Raw genomic sequence first — 17,839 nt, forward strand, 5'->3', positions numbered from 1 at the left:
TGTTTAACCCATTTTTCTCCTCTGCTAGCTTTTTAGTTATACATTCTTTTTTCATTTTTGTGGGTACATCGTATGTATATACTTAAGGGGTGCATGAAATAATTTGATACAGGCATACAATGTGTAATAATCACATCAGGATAAATGGGGTGTCCATAACCTCAAGCATTTATCATTTATTTACATTACATACATCCCAATTATTGGTTATTTTTAAATGTACAATAAATAATTGTTGACTGTAGTCACCCTGTTGTGCCATCAAATGCTAGATCGTATTCATGCTGACTATAATTTTTTATCCACGAACTGTCCCTACTTCCTGCCCCCCCACACACCCCTACTACCCTTCCCAGCCTGTGGTAATCATCATTCTACTCTCTATCTCCATGAGCTCAGTTTTAATTTTTAGCTCCCACAAATGAATGAGAACATGTGAACTTAGTTATACATTCTTTTGTTAATCTTTCAGAGGCTATCTTACAGATTACGTAGCATCTTTGACTTACTACTCTCCATCTTTTAATAATAATTTACCATCTCCCAAACAATGCAAAAAAAGTATACAGAAGTTAAACCCTCTCCTACCCTATGTGCTATTGTTGTATATTTTGCTTCTATATAAGTTATGAATCCCACAGGATATCATTACTCTGGCTTTACACAGTATTGATTTATGTTTAGCCACATCTCTGCCCTCTCCTGTGCTCTTTGTTCCCTCCTACAGTTCTGTGCAGGTCTAGAATCTTTCCTTCAGTGCAAAGGACTCCCTTAAGTATTTCTTTTTATTTTTTTGAGGCGGAGTCTTACTCTGTCACCCGGGCTGGAGTGCAGTGGCATGGCCTCAGCTCATTGCAACCTCCACCTCCTGGGTTGAAGCGATTCTCCTGCCTCAGCCTCCCGAGTAGCTGGGATTACAGGCGCTCACTACCACACCTGACTAATTTTTGTATTTTTGGTATAGACGGGGTTTTTTCACCTGTTGGCCAGTCTGGTCTTGAACTCCTGACCTCAAGTGATCCACCCGCCTCAGCCTCCCAAAGTGCTGGGATTACAGGCATGAGCCACTGCGCCTGGCCTCCCTTAAGTTTATTTCTTAATGCTGGTTGGTTGGTGACAATTTTCTCTGCTTTTGTTTATCCGAGAAACCTTATTTTGCAAATCCTTTCTGAAGGATGTGTTCACTGGATGTATGCTCTAACCTAGCTTGGCAGGTTTTTTCTTTTAGCATCTTAAAGTTTTCTTTCTGTTGTCTTCTGACCTTCACAGTTTCTGCTGGAAAGTCAGCGGTCAGCCTGATTGTTACCCTTTTGAAAGTCAATGTGTCTTTTTCCCTCTGGCTGACTTTCCCTTTCCCTTTGGTTTTTAGCATCTTGTCTATGACATGCTTAGTTATGGTTTTCTTTGTGTTTATCTTACCTGGGATTTGTTTGATTCTTCTTGATAAATTTCAGCTTCTTGTTGAAATTCACCTGTGTGAAGATGATGTGGGAAAAGCCCTCAGAAAAATTGCAGAATGAATGTGGTGCTCAGTTCATAGCCTTCTTTTCTTTCAAGAATTGTGGCTCCCAGAATCCTCCCTGTGTTGATGCCCTCCAGAGCCTTCAAATAGTGTTTCCTGGCTTTTGTACAACTTGTATAGTTGTTTTCAACTATTTCATTATGCCAAACTCGGAACTTTCTGGAATAGCTTTTCAATACCTATGGCTACTTAGGGTTTCATGAATGATCCTCATTAATGTTTTTTAACATTTATTTTCTCTGCTAAATCTGTCATTTTGAAGGAAACGGTAAGCAATTTGTGCTTTTAAAAGATGCCCCTGGCCAGGCGCAGTGGCTCATGCCTGTAATTCTAACACTTTGGGAGGTCAAGGCAGGAGGATCACTTAAGCCCAGGAGTGTGAGACCAGTCTGGGCAACATAGCAAGATCCTGCCTTTACAAGAAAAAATTATCTGGACATGATGGCATGTGCCTGCGGTCCCAGCTTCTTGGAAGGCTGAGGTGGGAGAATTACTTGAGCCCGGCAGGGGCAGGTGGGGGCAGGGTGCAGTGAGACTACAGTGAGCCAAGGTCACACCACTATACTCCAGCCTGGGTGACAAAGTGAGACCCCGTCCCCAAAAAAATAAAATACAAATAAAACATAAAAGGTGCCCCCATTCCCATTCTATTCCAACCAGTTTAGCAAACTTACTAGATATTCAGTGTGTTTTAAAGTCTATTTACATGCGACTTTTCCACTATATTCTTCTATAATATATTCTAGGACCATGATCAGAGATGCCCAGGGTACAAATAGCAAACCATTCAAATGGGCACACCTTTCCTGGATGCCATTTAGTTACAGAAACAGTGTATATTTGTGCCTTTTTGATAAAGGTGTGATTCAGAAACAGTTGATGAGTTTCTGAATGCCACTCAGTTACTGTTGCTCTCCCACATCACTGGGTTGGCTCTACTCATTTCCCCGTCTTCGTTCTCTTGTAGTTCATTTGACTAATATATACAATCCCTGCTATATTCAGGACTCAGTGCTGGATGGATTAAAATAAATGCATGAAATAATCGATGAGCTCCCCTGATGCACCAGTAGTCCTTATATTCTTGTGTAGGTGAACTAGATACATCATGAGTAGTTCCATATAAGGCAAAGTGTATCACAATAAGGGAATAAATAGGTACTAAGTTATTAGTCCTAAAGTCATCTGCCCTAGGTTCCTGCAATTGTTTTCATTATTAAGTTAACAAGAGTTTTGTTTGTTTTGTTTGTTTGTTTGTTTGAGACAGAGTCTCACTCTGTCACTCAGGCTGGAGTGCAGTGGCGTGATCTCGCTTCACTACAGCCACCACCTCCCAGGTTCAAGTGATTCTTGTGCCTTAGCTTCCCGAGTAGCTGGAATTACAGGTGTGCACCACCATGCCCAGCTAATTTTTGTATTTTTAGTGGACATGAGGTTTCACCATGTTGGCCAGGCTGGTCTCAAATTCCTGGCCTCAGGTGATCTGCCCATCTCAGGTGGCTTCCCAAAGTGCTAGGATTATAGGCGTGGGCCACCATGCCTGGCCAACAAGAGTTTTTTTTAAGTAGTGAGTGAGAAGAGAATAATTTACTTTTAGTTAAAAAAAAAACTATACCATACCGTAGTGTAACACTTTTTTTAAAGAAACATTTTACCATCCCAGTTTCTTAATGTATCAGTTTAATTTTTTTTGTCCATTTCTTATTGTTTCCATTTAAACACGTATTTTTATAAGTATCATAATGTATAATTTTACAGTTACATTTTTATTGTCATTGACCTTTCTTAATATAGTTATGAAAACATCATAATTATGTTAATTATTTGATTTTTTTTCTCATTGGTATGCTAGTACTTGGTAAGTTTTATTTTGTTTGGGAGGTGGATTTTTTTCAGTTTTCAAGGTTAGAAGTAATGTCACATGGAACATTGTTGATTCAGGAATGCCACTCCTAAAATAATTCAAAGAGAAAAAGCTGTTGCTCAAGCAATATGAATACTTTTGTGATTCTTGACACAAGCTGTGTTAGAAAAAATATTTTCTCAATGTTCGGTGCTACCAGTGGTTTTATAATAGCCCTTGTATTAGGAGCTACGGCTTTAAAATATTGGCTTATTTAGCATCTACAAATGATACTTGGTTTTAATTTGCATTTCTTGGGTTATTAATAAGATTGGACATTTTCCCTGTACTTATTTGCTGTCTGAATTTACAGGATCATTTTCAGCACTGAGCTGAAAATTAATTAAAATTTTTATTTCAGGTAATTTGATACAATTTCAGTGTTTTCAGATGAATTAATAACCGTATATAAGAGATATTAGACCCTGAAGTTTAATTCTTTTGTATGGTTTTAATTATATGAAGTATCTATGCAGACAAGAGTCTTCAGATACAATAAGAAAAATATAGAAGTTAATTGCATTATTTCAGTTTCAAAAATAATTTCTAATCCCTGTATGCCTTTAGGTGTAATGTTAATAAATTCCGTTATTTTTAGCTTATCAACTTACAAAACTTACTGTGGAAGATAACTGGTAAGGCTTGGTCAAATGTGTTAGTTAAGGGTATTTTTCTGGCCAGGTGCGGTGGCTCACGCAATCCCAACACATTGGGAGGCCGAGGTGGGTGGATTACTTGAGGTCATGAGTTCGAGATGAGCCTGGCCAACATGGTGAAACCCTGTTTCTACCAAAAATACAAAAGTTAGCCAGGCATGGTGGTGCATGCCTGTAATCCCAGCTACTCGGGAGCCTGAAGTGAGAGATTTGATTAAACTCAGGAAGCCGAGGTTACTGTGAGCCAAGATCGTGCCACTGTACTCCAGCCTGGGCAACAGCGTGAAACCTTGTCTTTAAAAAAAAAAAAAAAAAAACACATATTTTTCTTCCTGGACTTTGAAAGTGTGTTTTGTTTCTCCTCTTCTTCTTCAGGTTAAAAAGGCCTTCTTTGCTTTGGTAGCCAACGGTGTCCGAGCAGCACCACTGTGGGAGAGTAAAAAACAAAGTTTTGTAGGTAAGCAGTGTGGGCCTGAGGAAAACCGAAAATGGAAACCTTGAAAGCAGAAAACCTGAAGTATTTTAATAGATGCCAGTTTGGAATTCAACCTAGTAAACATGTTTCCAAGTTAAAGAACTTTCTTGCTGGCGGGGTGCAGTGGCCCATGCCTATAATCTCAGCACTTTGGGGGGCCAAGGCAGGGAGATCGCTTGAGCCCAGCAGTTCGAGGCCAGCCTGGGCAACATAGCAAGACCTCACCTCTACAAAAACATACAAAAATTAGCTACTCAGGAGGCCAAGGTGGGAGGATCACTTGAGCCCAGGAGATCGAGGCCATGATCACTGCACTGTACTCCAGCCTGGGTGACAGAACGAGACCCTGTCAAAACAACAACAACAACAACAACAAACACACGCACACACACACACACAAATCCTTGCTTTTACATACTGAGTAAGAAGGTGGAACTGCTAGTAAGGTCCAAACACTGTTGTCCTGTTTTTCTTTGCTTCCTCATTGAGAATACACACTGTTGTAACTTTTATGGAGCTTTTGTTGTTGTTGAATTTCTTTTAATTTAGCAACTTTTTGGCTCTCTGAAGAGCTTATATGTCTTTACCAGCCCAGTGAACAAACCGCACGTAGGACACCACAGTCAGATGTGAGCCAGCCGCCCCACTTTGGGCCGTACATGGCATACAGCATCCCTGGGCCTCACACTCATCTCGCTGGTGCACACCTTTTTGGCAGGGCAAATTAGATGCTGTAAACATGACTGACGTCTCTGCCAGACCATTGTTATACTATTAAAACTGTTGTGTAACTTACAGCTATCTAAATGCCATCGTTACTTATCTTATGAATCACAGCAGACAATGCCATTGTCTCTCTTAGTATTCTTCACATGATTTTGAAATGATTGTTACGCCTGCTTCTAGGTTTTAATTTCATCAGGGAAGAAGTTCATGTCTTTTTCATCCCTGTCATCCTAGTGTCTAGCACATCAAAAGCACTCAATACATGGCAACTGTTTGTTAAAACCATTGTGTTTAGAATGCTTCTTGGGAAACAATCCAAGTGTCCAGAATTGTCACGTTTCTCAAGCTTTTGGAATACTTTATCTTAAAGTATTTAAAATTATTTACATGTAACTGCAATTCTTTTTTCAAATTTGTATCAATTAATAAGTTTCCTCTCATCGATTTCCAAATTCTGTAGTTAGTTCCATAGTACAATATATTAAACTCTGCTTGATATCTTCAAAATGTATTTTATAAGCTCTTCTAGTATATATTCTAAGCTCACTTGTCATTTGGAATTTTTTAAAATGTTTTCATAGCTTTGTTTTTAACATATAATTCTTTGTTCCAGGAATGCTAACAATTACAGATTTCATAAATATACTACATAGATACTATAAATCGCCTATGGTAAGTGGCACCAGTTCCTCTGTCAGTAGTTGGGCTGTACATATCTATGTATGTGTATAGGTATATGTGTGTATTTTAAGATTTTTAATGTTTTCAGGTTTTTCTTTTTTGGTATGGAGTGCTGGTGGTGGTTGATTTTCCAAATATATATAACGTGCAGGGAACTTAAGTATAAAACTATCTTTACCGTAAGTCGTATATATGAAACTCAAAGAAGGGATTCTCAGGAAAAATAGAAATAGATTCCTTATTCAGCTTTCAGAATTCCTCGGCTTAGCAGAATTCTATTTGTTAGCTAGACGTTCTGTATGTTTTGCTTATCTCTTCAGGCCTGTTGATGTGGTAGAGCTTAATTCAGTTATCCCAGCAATTGCAGAACAAGAATTCTATGTACTTTGTGATTTTAAAGAAGAAAAAATGAGTCATTAAAATGAAATTCAGTTTTGACATTTTCCTGCTAATTAGGAAAAGACAGCTACTGGCTAATTTTAGTAGCAGAACTCTCTGGTCCCTGGTACAGTGGTTCTGGAAGAGCGTAGCTTCAAAACCACTTTTGTCCTTCATCCAACTTTGTGGTGTCTGAGATTCGGCCTGCTTGGTTTTGTGTTTTTAGTTTCTGTTTGTTTGTTCATGAGGGTGGGAGGAAGGACAGAATTGCATACTCTATTTAACTGGTCCTATTTGGGGTACTTAAAAGGTATAAGTTAATTCAATTAATACTGCTTTATGCGTAATGCTCAATATTATCCAATAATTAAATTCTTACATAAAATACAAAAATGAGTTTCTTCATAAAACATATTCTTGCCGGGCACAGTGGCTCATGCCTATAATCCCAACACTTTGGGAGGCCGAGGCCAGTGGATCACTTGAGGTCAGGAGTTTGAGATCAACCTGGCCAACATAGTGAAACCCTGTCTCTACTAAAAATATAAAAACTAGCTGGGTGTGGCAGCGGGCACCTGTAATCCCAGCTATTCAGGAGGCTGAGGCACAAGAATCACCTGAACCCTGGAGGTGGAGGTTGCAGCGAGCCAAGATTGTGCCACTGCACTCCAGCCTGGATGACAGAGTGAGACTACGTCTCCGAAAAACAAAACAAAACAAAAAACCATACTCTTAGGAAGTTTTACTGAAGGTTTTGTAAATATCTTGTATTTATTTCCCATGAAATCTATTATTTCTTAAATATTACCAATGCAAATGAATACTGGCTTTCCTTATAATGGTCATACCTCTGCTTTTGAACTAGCAAAATCAGCACAAGTATGATTTTTGAATAGATAGATTTCTTTTTTTTTTTTTTTTTTTTTGAGACGGAGTCTCACTTTGTCGCCCAGGCTGGAGTGTGGAGTGCAGTGGCACGATCTCAGCTCACTGCAAGCTCCACCTCCCGGATTCACGCCATTCTCCTGCCTCAGCCTCCGAGTAGCTGGGACTACAGGCGCCACCACCTCACCCGGCTAATTTTTTGTATTTTTTTTAGTAGAGACGGGGTTTCACTGTGTTAGCCAGGATGGTCTCAATCTCCTGACCTCGTGATCCGCCCGCCTCGGCCTCCCAAAGTGCTGGGATTACAGGCGTGAGCCACCGCGCCTGGCCGAATAGATAGATTTCTATGACATGCAGCAAATCCCATATAAGAAATCTCAGCAGTAGATTATGATATCAAAATCACAAAAAAAGCAGTTATATCTAAATATGCAGCCCAAAGTTTCTCTAATATCTGTAGATACAGGCCAGGCACGGCTCACGCCTATAGTCCCAGTACTTTGGGAAGCCAAGAAGGGTAGATCACTTGAGCCTAGGAGTTTGAGACCAGTGGGGCAACATGGTGAAACCCTATCTCTACCAAAAAAAAAAAAAATACACACACACACACAAAAATTAGCCAGGCATGGTGGTGTGCATCTGTAGTCCAAGCTACTCAGGAGGCTGAGTTGAGAGGATTACTTAAGCCTGGGAGGTTGAGACTGCAGTGAGTCATGATCACACTTGTGTACTCCAGCCCGGGTGACAGAGTGAGACTGGGTGACAGAGTGAGACTTTGTCTCAAAAACAAAGGCCGGGTATGGTGGCTCACAGCTGTAATCCCAGCACTCTGGGAGGCTGAGACCGGCGGATCACGAGATCGAGACCATCCTGGCTAACACAGTGAAACCCCGTCTCTACTAAAAATACAAAAATTAGCTGGGCGTGGTGGTGGGTGCCTGTAGTCCCAGCTACTTGGGAGGCTGAGGCAGGAGAATGGCGTGAACCCGGGAGGCAGAGCTTGCAGTGAGTGGAGATCGTGCCACTGCACTCCAGCTTGGTGATGAGCAAGACTCCCCAAAAAAAACAAAACAAAAACTTGCAGATACTTTTTCCCTCAGCATTCAACAATTCTTATTTTCTTTTTCTTTCTTTCTTTCTTTTTTTTTTTTTTTTTTTGAGAGAGAGTGTCTCATTCTGTTGCCCAGGTTGAAATGGCCGGTGCCACTGGTCACTGCCAAATCCTGCTCCTGGGTTCAAGCAATTCTGCCTCAGCTTCCCGAGAAGGCTGGGACTCCAGGTTCCACCACTATGCCTGGCTAATTTTTGTATTTTAGGTACAGATGAGGTGGCCCATACTGACCAGGCTGGTCTCTACCCTGACCTCAGGTGATCTGGGTTCACTTGAGTCTCCCAAAGTGCTGAGATTACAGGCATCAAGAACCGTGATTTGGCCACCTCTTACTTCTAATTGTAAATAGAAAATGCTATTATGAAAGCTATGTTTTGTTTCGTTTTCCAAATATTTTTTCTATGTCGTATATATATATATATATATATATATATATAAATAAGAATTCTTTTATTTGCAGGTACAGATTTATGAATTAGAGGAACATAAAATTGAAACCTGGAGGGGTAAGCACTATTGGACTTTTAAAATCTTTTAGTATCAGGAAAGCTATGCTTAGTATGAAAAGTGTGTTTTAATTTTGCAGATCCTTTTCTCTCTGCTCCATAAAATGTTTTTTTTTTGAACATTTAAAAGTTGTTTTAATGATAATTTAAAAATTTAAAAAGTAAAAGATTTTACCTAAAAAAGACAAAGGTGCCCTGATGGAATGGGGGTATGAGAAAGAGTTGAGACTGTTAAGTTATGGAGAAAAGAACAAAATGAACGAAGACCAGGGAGTAACACTCTTTAAGCACTTTCAAACCAGAGGACATGGTTAAACTGAGCTATGAAAAACACGATTTCTCCTGGTTTTCTACATTTAGTTAATCTAATGTACTTTGTATTCAGTTGCTGTTAAATTATAGTACAGAAAAGTAAAATGGTATGAATTTGATTTATTAATAAAACTTCCTTTTTTTTTTTTTTTCTGGAGACAGAGTTTCGCTCTTGTCGCCCAGGCTGGAGGGCAGTCGCGTGATCTCGGCTCACTGCAACCTCCTCCTCCTGAGTTCAAGTGATTCTCCTACCTCACACTTCCAAGTGGCTGGGATTACAGGTGTTTGCCACCATGCCTGGCTAATATTTGTATTTTTAGTAGAGATGGTGTTTCACCATGTTGGCCAGGCTGGTCTTGAACTCCTGACCTCAGGTGACCCACCTGCCTCAGCCTTCCAAAGCGCTGGGATTACAGGCATGTGCCACCCGGCCATAATACAACTTCTTTGATGTGCTGACATTATTCTCCATTGAGAATCATAATTATAGCAGGAAAGACTGCAGTGTGTGGTCATACATACTTTATATATATATACACACACACTTTAAGTTCTAGGGTACATGTGCACAACGTGCAGGTTTGTTACATATGTATACATGTGCCACGTTGGTGTGCTGCACCCACTAATTCGTCATTTACATTAGGTATATCTTCTAATGCTATCCCTCCCCCCCTCCCCTCCCCCTGCCCCACAATGGGCCCTGGTGTGTGATGTTCCCCTTCCTGTGTCCAAGTGTTCTCATTGTTCAGTTCCCACCAAGTGAGGAGAACGGCAAATGTTTTTTATTCCGCGATAGTTTTACGAGAATGATGGTTTCAGCTTCATCCACCATTCCTACAAAAACATGAACTCATCCTTTTATGGCTGCATAGTATTCCATGATGGCATGCCATTTCTTAATCCAGTTCATCATTGATGGACATTTGGCTGATTCAAGTCTTGCTATTGCATAGTGCCATGGTAAATATACGCAGTGCATGTGTCTTATAGCAGCATGATTTATAATCCTTTTGGGCATATACCCAGATAGACAATGCAATGGCATTTCTAGCTCTAGATCTTTGGAATGCTTACTGTCTTCCACACAATGGTTGAACTAGTTTACAGTCCCACCAGCAGTGTAAAGTGTTCCTGTTTCTCCACATCCTCTCCAGCACCTGTTGTTTCCTGACTTTAATGATCATTCTAACCGGCATGATGGTATCTCATTAGGTTTTGATTTGCATTTTTCTAATGGCCATGAAAGAGGACACAAACAAATGGAAGAACATTCCATGCCTCATGGATAGGAAGAATCATTGTGGAAATGGCCATACTGCCCAAGGTAATTTATAGATTCAGTGCCATCCCCATCAAGCTACCAATGACTTCTTCACAGAATTGGAAAAACTACTTTAAAGTTCATATGGAACCAAAAAAGAGCCCACATTGCCAAGTCAATCCTAAGCCAAAAAGAACAAAGCTGGGAGGCATCATGCTACTCGACTTAAACTATACCTACAAGGTTGTAATCCAAAACAGCATGGTACTGGTACCAAAACAGAGCTTATAGGACCAACATAACAGAACAGAGCCTCAGAAATAATATCACATGTCTACAACCATCTGATCTCTTGGACTAACCTGATTAAAATAAAGAAATGGGAAAGAGTTCCCTATTTAATAAATGGTGCTGGGAAAACTGGCTAGCCATATGTAGAAAGCTGAAACTGGATCTCTTCCTTACGCCTTATATAAAAATTAATTCAAGATGAATTAAAGACTTAAATGTTAGACCTAAAACCATAAAAACCCTAGAAGAAAACCTAGGCAATACCATTCAGGACATAGGCATGTGCAAGGACTTCATGTCTAAAACACCAAAAGCAATGGCAACAAAAGCCAAAATTGACAAATGGGATCTAATTAAACTAAAGAGCTTCTGGACAGCAAAAGAAACTACCATCAGAGTGAACAGGCAACCTACAGAATGGGAAAAATTTTTGCAATCTACTCATCTGACAAAGAGCTAATATCCAGAATCTACAAAGAACTCAAACAAATTTACAAGAAAAAACCCCATCAAAAAGTGAGCGAAGGATACAAACAGACACTTCTCAAAAGAAGACATTTATGCAGCCAACAGACACATGAAAAAATGCTCATCATAAAATGTTATTTAAAACATTCTCTTTATTTCTATCTTAATTTTGATAGTATGCTACTGTACTAAAGCCGAACAATATAAGTATTATCCATTCTGTTTATAGACATGTATAGGACACCTACAGCAGGCAGGGCCTTATCCTAGGGCCAGGAATGTGAAGATGAATGAGCTAACCAAGCTCCACCTCGCTGTCCACAGTGGGGCCACCGTTCTCTACTAAGTCCAACCCTCAGAGATTTGCCTTGGTATTAAGAAATGCATCAGAGGCATGCCTAACTTGAACCAAAGCAAGCATCTGTTCTTATTTAAACCTAATAATTGTTTCTTTACAAATTATGGAGAAACTTAGGACAAATGAACCTCTAACTAGATGGCTTGGAGCAAATAGCATGGAAGTAATTTGAAGACCATATTCTTTTCTTTGTCACATTGACATTCACCCTATAAAATCATGATACTCTTTTCTGCCATGGAACCATTTCTTAAATTCACATTTCATGATTGTGAAGGTGGTGGTCTCACGGAGACTTGTCATGGTGGGTTGGTGGAGAGGACCGGGGGTGGGAATCACGGCAGACCCAGTCTGCAGGGTGCTGAAGGAAACACTGGTAGAAATGGAGGGACCAACTAAAGGAAAATTTTGAATTCAAAATTGAAGAGTTTGGTTCTATGTTTCCCATAATATGCTTGATAGGAGAAGCAAGCTTTGTAACTGGCTGTGAAATCAGAACACATCTTGGAGTTCTCTTACACCCCAGGGGCCCTTTCAAATCCATGTGATTTAGAAGTTTCACTGAGTGATGGATTTGGTTTATTACGGCTTTGTCAAACCAAGCTAAACAAATTTGTCATGGGATCTGTACGGCCTGTTGTACAGAGATTGTATAACACCAAGATAGATACTTCTTATCCAGTTCTACTGTACAAGTACTGTTAGACCAAGGTTTAAGTATGTTTACATTTTGACATTACATGGTATTTGATAGTAATAATAATGCCAAAATATTCTTAAACACCTTCTGTATAGAAACCTTGGTAAAGCAAGGCCGGGAGTGGTGGCTCACACCTGTAATCTCAGCACTTTGGGAGGCCAAGGCAGGTGGATCACTTGAGGTCAGGAGTTCAAGACCAGCCTGACCAACATGGTGAAACCCCGTCTCTACTAAAAATACAAAATTAGGGCCGGATGCAGTGGCTCCACCTGTAATCCCAGCACTCTGGGAAGCCGAGAGGGGTGGATCACCTGAGGTCAGGAGTTCGAGACCAGCCTAGCCAACATGGTGAAACCCTGTCTCTACTGAAAATACAAAAAAGTAGCCAGGCATGGTGGCAAACACCTGTAATCCCAGCTACTTGGGAGGTTGAGGCAGGAGACTTGCTTGGGCCTGGGAGGCTTAGGCTTGGGCCTGGGAGGCAGTGAACCAAGATGGTGCCACTGCACTCCAGCCTGGGTGACAGAGCAAAACTCCTTCTCAAAAAAAAAAAAAAAAAAAAAAAAGGCTGGGCACAGTACCTTATGCCTGTAATCCCAGCACTTTGGGAGGCTGAAGTAGGTGGATCACTTGAGGTCGGGAGTGCGAGACCAGCCTCGCCAACATCGTGAAACCCCATCTCTACTAAAAATACAAAAAAAATTAGCCAGGTGTAGTGACGTGCACCTTTAGTCCTGGCTACTTGGGTGGCTGAGGTGGGAGAATCGCTTGAATCTGGGAGGCAGAGATTGCAGTGAACCCAGATCATGCCACTGCACTCCAGCCTGAGCGACAGAGTGAGACTCTGTCTCAGAAAAAAAAAAGAAACTTTGGAAAAGCAAATTAATTGCAGTTGATATCTTTAGAAAAAAAGTTTTTATATGCTGGAAAGATGCCCACAATGCAGTAGGTTTTGAGCATTAATTTGGTATAATACTTAAGAATATTTAAAGAACAAAGTTTGTTATAACTGATTTTATCTTATAACTTATGGAAATTAATTTTTTTAATTTCATAATTGCTTCATTTCTTGAGAGTAATATGAACCTGGTAGCATTCTAGTGACCTCTGCTGGTATTGCTCTTTTATCAGATTTCTTTTTTTCCTGATTTTATAAACACCTACTGTCAAATTGGTTTTTAATATTTAATTTTTCTTCAAATGCAACATCCTGAAAACAGTTTGGAAGTTGTTTAAAATAGCCATAACTGTAATTAATGCAGGGGTTTTAGGCAAATTAAATTTCTTTTTGAGTTTTTAATCCTTCTATTAACTGTAAACTGAAGGGTATTTGAATTTATGTAATAACTGCAAACAGCAAATGTGTTACTAACTGCATATTTTCTTTCTATAAATACAGAGCTTTATTTACAAGAAACATTTAAGCCTTTAGTGAATATATCTCCAGATGCAAGGTAAACTTTTTTTTTCCTTTGAAAACATTCATTCAGATGTATGTGTTTTATCACCATGATAGAAAGAAACAAATAAACATGTTCTTTATTCTAAACAGTTCCCATGGCCTCCTTAATTCCAGCTACACTGTATGCATTCAGTAAACCTAGTAACACTAGAAAAATCACAGCCATTGTGTTGCTAAGGATTGATAATGGGCTAGTAATAGGGTCATACTAAACCATCATGAAGATCTCGGCCAATCTGGGGGGTGTGTTGAAATTGCAGATTCTTGGGCTTGACCTGCTCAATCAGGATAGGGCCTGGGAATATGCATTTAAACAACTCCTGTGGCAATTCAGCTCCACACTAGTGTTTAAACATCAGTGTATGTGAGATGTCGGTTCAGATGTGGTCAGAACATGAGCTGCCTTCTATGTAGTCGTCTGGGCCATCCTTTTTTATCCAGCCTTCTGGTTTGGCTGTGATACATTTCCACATTTGTGTAAAAGCATCTTTCAAACTCAAATCCTGTACAGAGAAAGATTAAAGCATTTATTTTCATTTTATTTACAAGTCCTAACAAAAAGATGTAACAACCTTCTTACTGGCAGTCCCAGGAGAGGCACCAAGTAGAACAGAAGTGTTGGCCCTACAATATCTACTAGCCAGGCCGGCCCAGGGTAGAGCCAGTTTGCCCACTCACCAATGCAGGGGGCTTGCTGCTACAGCCTTTGCTCTCTTGCTAATATGATGCATCTGTTTGCTTTTCTAAGGATTTAGGTTATATTATCTTTCAAATAAAATCACTAAATACACTAAAAAAAAAACTCCTCTTCCTGGCTGGGCGCAAGGGCTCATGCCTGTAATCCCAGCACTATGGGAGGCCGTGGTGGGTGGATTGCTTGGGCTCAGGAGTTCGAGAGCAGCCTGTGCAACACGGCAAAACCCCATGTCTACAAAAACTAAAGGTGGTGCATGCCAATAGTCCCAGCTACTCAAGAGGCTGAGGTGGAAGGATCACCTGAACCCGGGAGGTCAAGGCTGCAGTCAGCCATGACAGCAGGCAACAGAGCAAGACCCTATCTCAAAAAAACAAACCAAAAAAAAATCTCCTCTTCTAGAGATTTGTAGCTTGCACTTGTATTTGAGATATGTTAACATAGATTGTGAAAAATGAAAAATTTGCTGAGATCTCTAATTTAAAACTCTTCCAAAACACTGTAATTATTGTAATAATAAAAACACTGGAAGTGCTTTAAGGCAGGGGTAGTCCAAATGTTCTGATTTTTCTTGAAAGCCTCCTAACAACTCTAACGACTTTTCCCACAGCCTCTTCGATGCTGTATACTCCTTGATCAAAAATAAAATCCACAGATTGCCAGTTATTGACCCTATCAGTGGGAATGCACTTTATATACTCACCCACAAAAGAATCCTCAAGTTCCTCCAGCTTTTTGTAAGTTGTTTTTAGCGTTTCTAAAGACATAATTGCATTTACTTATTAAATAATGTACTTCAAGTAAATTGGCTCCTGTTACCCTCAATAGAAGAAATTGTTAGTTTTGAGATCTCCCTTTCTAAACTTCAGTTTCTCAACTTACTACTATCTGAATTGTACTTTCTTAAAGTTGATTCCAATTTAAAAGCAATCTCATTTTAGTGCAAGTATCAAAATAACTTTAAAAACAAAACTCGGCATTCTCTCATTAAGTTAAAACATTTATCACCAACATAGGGGAAAGAAGGCAATCTGCAAGTCAGTCTAATTAAGGACTGTTGTACAAGATAAATTGAACTAATATCTAGAGTAAAAATTGCTTTATGTTGCTTTTATTGGTGTCACAGTTTTAGAAACATGTTCCAAAAAAAAATACTGTCCTCAAGATTATCTTATTATAAACTGCAGCAGTGATAGAAAAACCCAAAACAAATAAAATTTTGACACAAGAATACCATGTTGGCCCAAATAAGGCCTGTATTACCTGCAGGTTTTCTCAGCTACTTGAAATGAGCTGCCTCCATAGTCATCCAGAACTTTGAGCGTGTTTGGTTGGAAACATTAAAAGAGACTCAGTAAGAACAGAGAGTTTATAAGAGGTTTTTTTATGTTTTCCTTTTAATTACATGTATGGAATTTGAGGTTATAAGTAATCAGTCAGATAGAACCAGTAGAAGGTCTTAGGGGTTCTGAAGAGGTAATTTGAAGAGTTGTTTTTAAAGAATGTAACAGATATTAAAAATGTACTTCAAATTAGCTTTCGCATTTTCCTCCCCATGGCTTCACCTAAGGACCTAAAGTAGCATTCTGGTGCAGTGTGAAGGAGCTGAAGCTCCTGCCCTGGAGGCAGCTGGAGGGATCCCTTTTGCTTACAGAAGCATAGAGGGCTTAGTGATTGAGAGAAATACCTTGTCAATCAACCCAGTCTTATATTTTAATCACTTACATATATAAATAACTTTTATTTAACCATGCTATGCTAAGAAATAAGGTAGGGAAGAATAATTTACGAAAAACTAAAGTTTGAAGTTTAATAAAGGCGATAATCTAGGAAAAAAGGATTAGAGATGCATCCACATTATCATACTGTACATCTGGGAATGCAGCCGCTTTAGTAGTTGAAGTTTCATAGGAACAGAGGGAGCATGGAGTGGGAAGGATGTATTCAGGGCCCCCATGTGCCAGGCCTGCAGCTCACTTAATCCTTGGAGTCATTTTTAAATAATATTAATCATGAGAGCTGATTACTGTATGTCCAGCACTGTTCTGAGTACTTTACATAATCTCATCCTTGCTGCTACCCTATCAGGTAGGTATTTTTATTAATCCTATTTTATAGGGATGCAGCTAAGAGAGGTTAAGTAGCTTTGGCAAGGTTGCGTGGCTGGGGAGCGGTAGAGCCAGCATCCCTATCGAGCGTTCCTCACTCCTGACGCTTTCCTCCATGCAGGGGCCGTGGGAGGGAGGCGTTTGCACACCTTGCATCCACAGGACACCTGGCTGGGAAACCTGCCCCAAGTTACGTGGATACTGAGTGGTAGATTTCAAACCCGGGAGTCTCTCCGACTCCCAAGCCCAAACTATTTCTGCTAGTGTGCTGTTGCACAAGAGGGAGTCAGAGCATGAGATCATTCTTTCGCAGAGCTGCTTTAGATTTTTATCTTCTATAAAAAGGAGAGGAAGTTGCCTCTGCCCAGTACTGCCTCATATTTGGGCCAATATGGTAATTAGAATCATGCTACCAGAATATTCAGCTAACTAAAGGTTTTCAGATAAAAATAGAGAACTTAAAGAAATTTCAGAGCCTGTTTTTTACTGAATTATGAGATCATTTTCTGAGAAAAAAAAAAGGAGCATTTCCCTTCAAGACATTTGAAAATTAGCCTAAGCATATAGTATGCAACAGGGAATTAGCTATATTGAGATGGACTAGATGACCTAATAGGTCTTTCTTTTTTTTCTCTAAATTTCTAGGAGTCTCATGATTTGAATGTTGATGAACTCTTTGACTTGAACATTTTGTTTCTTCTAATTGTTCATCTTTTCCTGATAATTATAAGGTACACCAGGAGGATGGAATCAACTATACCCTTTATAAAAGGTGGATTTTTGAAACCGTAGACCTTATTTTGTTATACTCAAACATGACCCTAGACTTTTCTCTCCTGCCATATCCCTCCTCCTTTAAAACAGCCCCCGAAAAGAAAAGTTAATTTTTAAAGATTCTTTTAATTCTGTTCAGCTGGCTGCTTTGTTCCTAGTAGACAAAAATTGGAGCTCTCCAAGGAGAATTCAGGATGTAGAGGCGGGTGGCGTGAGGACTAGCTTAGCAGTGGCTCAGACAGCTGCTGTCAAATGCTTTGGGTTTGGAAATGTGTGGGTTCTTAATAAATATTACTTAATCCTGACAGCAGGACCAGAAATTTAACATGAACAATTAAGAATAAAGGATTCAATTCTTGGTGGCTTACAGGTCTTAATATCCCAAATAGACCTGTTCTTCCCTGGTTCTATGCACGTTTTTAGTGAGTGAAGGGGAGATGAAAAAATGTTACAGTGTTAATGCTTTGCAAGAGTTTGTGATTGGTTAAATACAAGCATAGACATACAGACTGGTTCAAACAAAAGATATAGTTCTTTGTAATTTCTCATGTGAATTCAGGCATCC

The 17,839-nt window shown here is 39.6% G+C and overlaps 1 protein-coding gene across 9 annotated transcripts in view; it reads left to right on the top strand.

Moving 5' to 3' along the window:
- PRKAG2 (protein kinase AMP-activated non-catalytic subunit gamma 2) overlaps positions 1 to 17,839 on the top strand; it is a 317,328-nt gene that overhangs the window by 289,899 nt on the left and 9,590 nt on the right. For 8 of the 9 annotated variants that reach the window (XM_031665008.1, XM_031665009.1, XM_031665010.1 and 5 more), the window contains 5 exons: positions 4,457 to 4,538; positions 5,896 to 5,954; positions 8,798 to 8,843; positions 13,636 to 13,690; positions 15,003 to 15,129. In XM_031665008.1, coding sequence (XP_031520868.1) covers positions 4,457 to 4,538; positions 5,896 to 5,954; positions 8,798 to 8,843; positions 13,636 to 13,690; positions 15,003 to 15,129 — 369 coding nt within the window. Of the gene's footprint in view, positions 1 to 4,456; positions 4,539 to 5,895; positions 5,955 to 8,797; positions 8,844 to 13,635; positions 13,691 to 15,002; positions 15,130 to 17,145; positions 17,273 to 17,839 lie in introns of all 9 variants that reach the window. The other variant, XM_031665011.1, reaches the window with a different exon arrangement.

This window comes from Papio anubis, chromosome 4 (assembly GCF_008728515.1).
Source record: "Papio anubis isolate 15944 chromosome 4, Panubis1.0, whole genome shotgun sequence".
Taxonomy (NCBI): domain Eukaryota; kingdom Metazoa; phylum Chordata; class Mammalia; order Primates; family Cercopithecidae; genus Papio; species Papio anubis.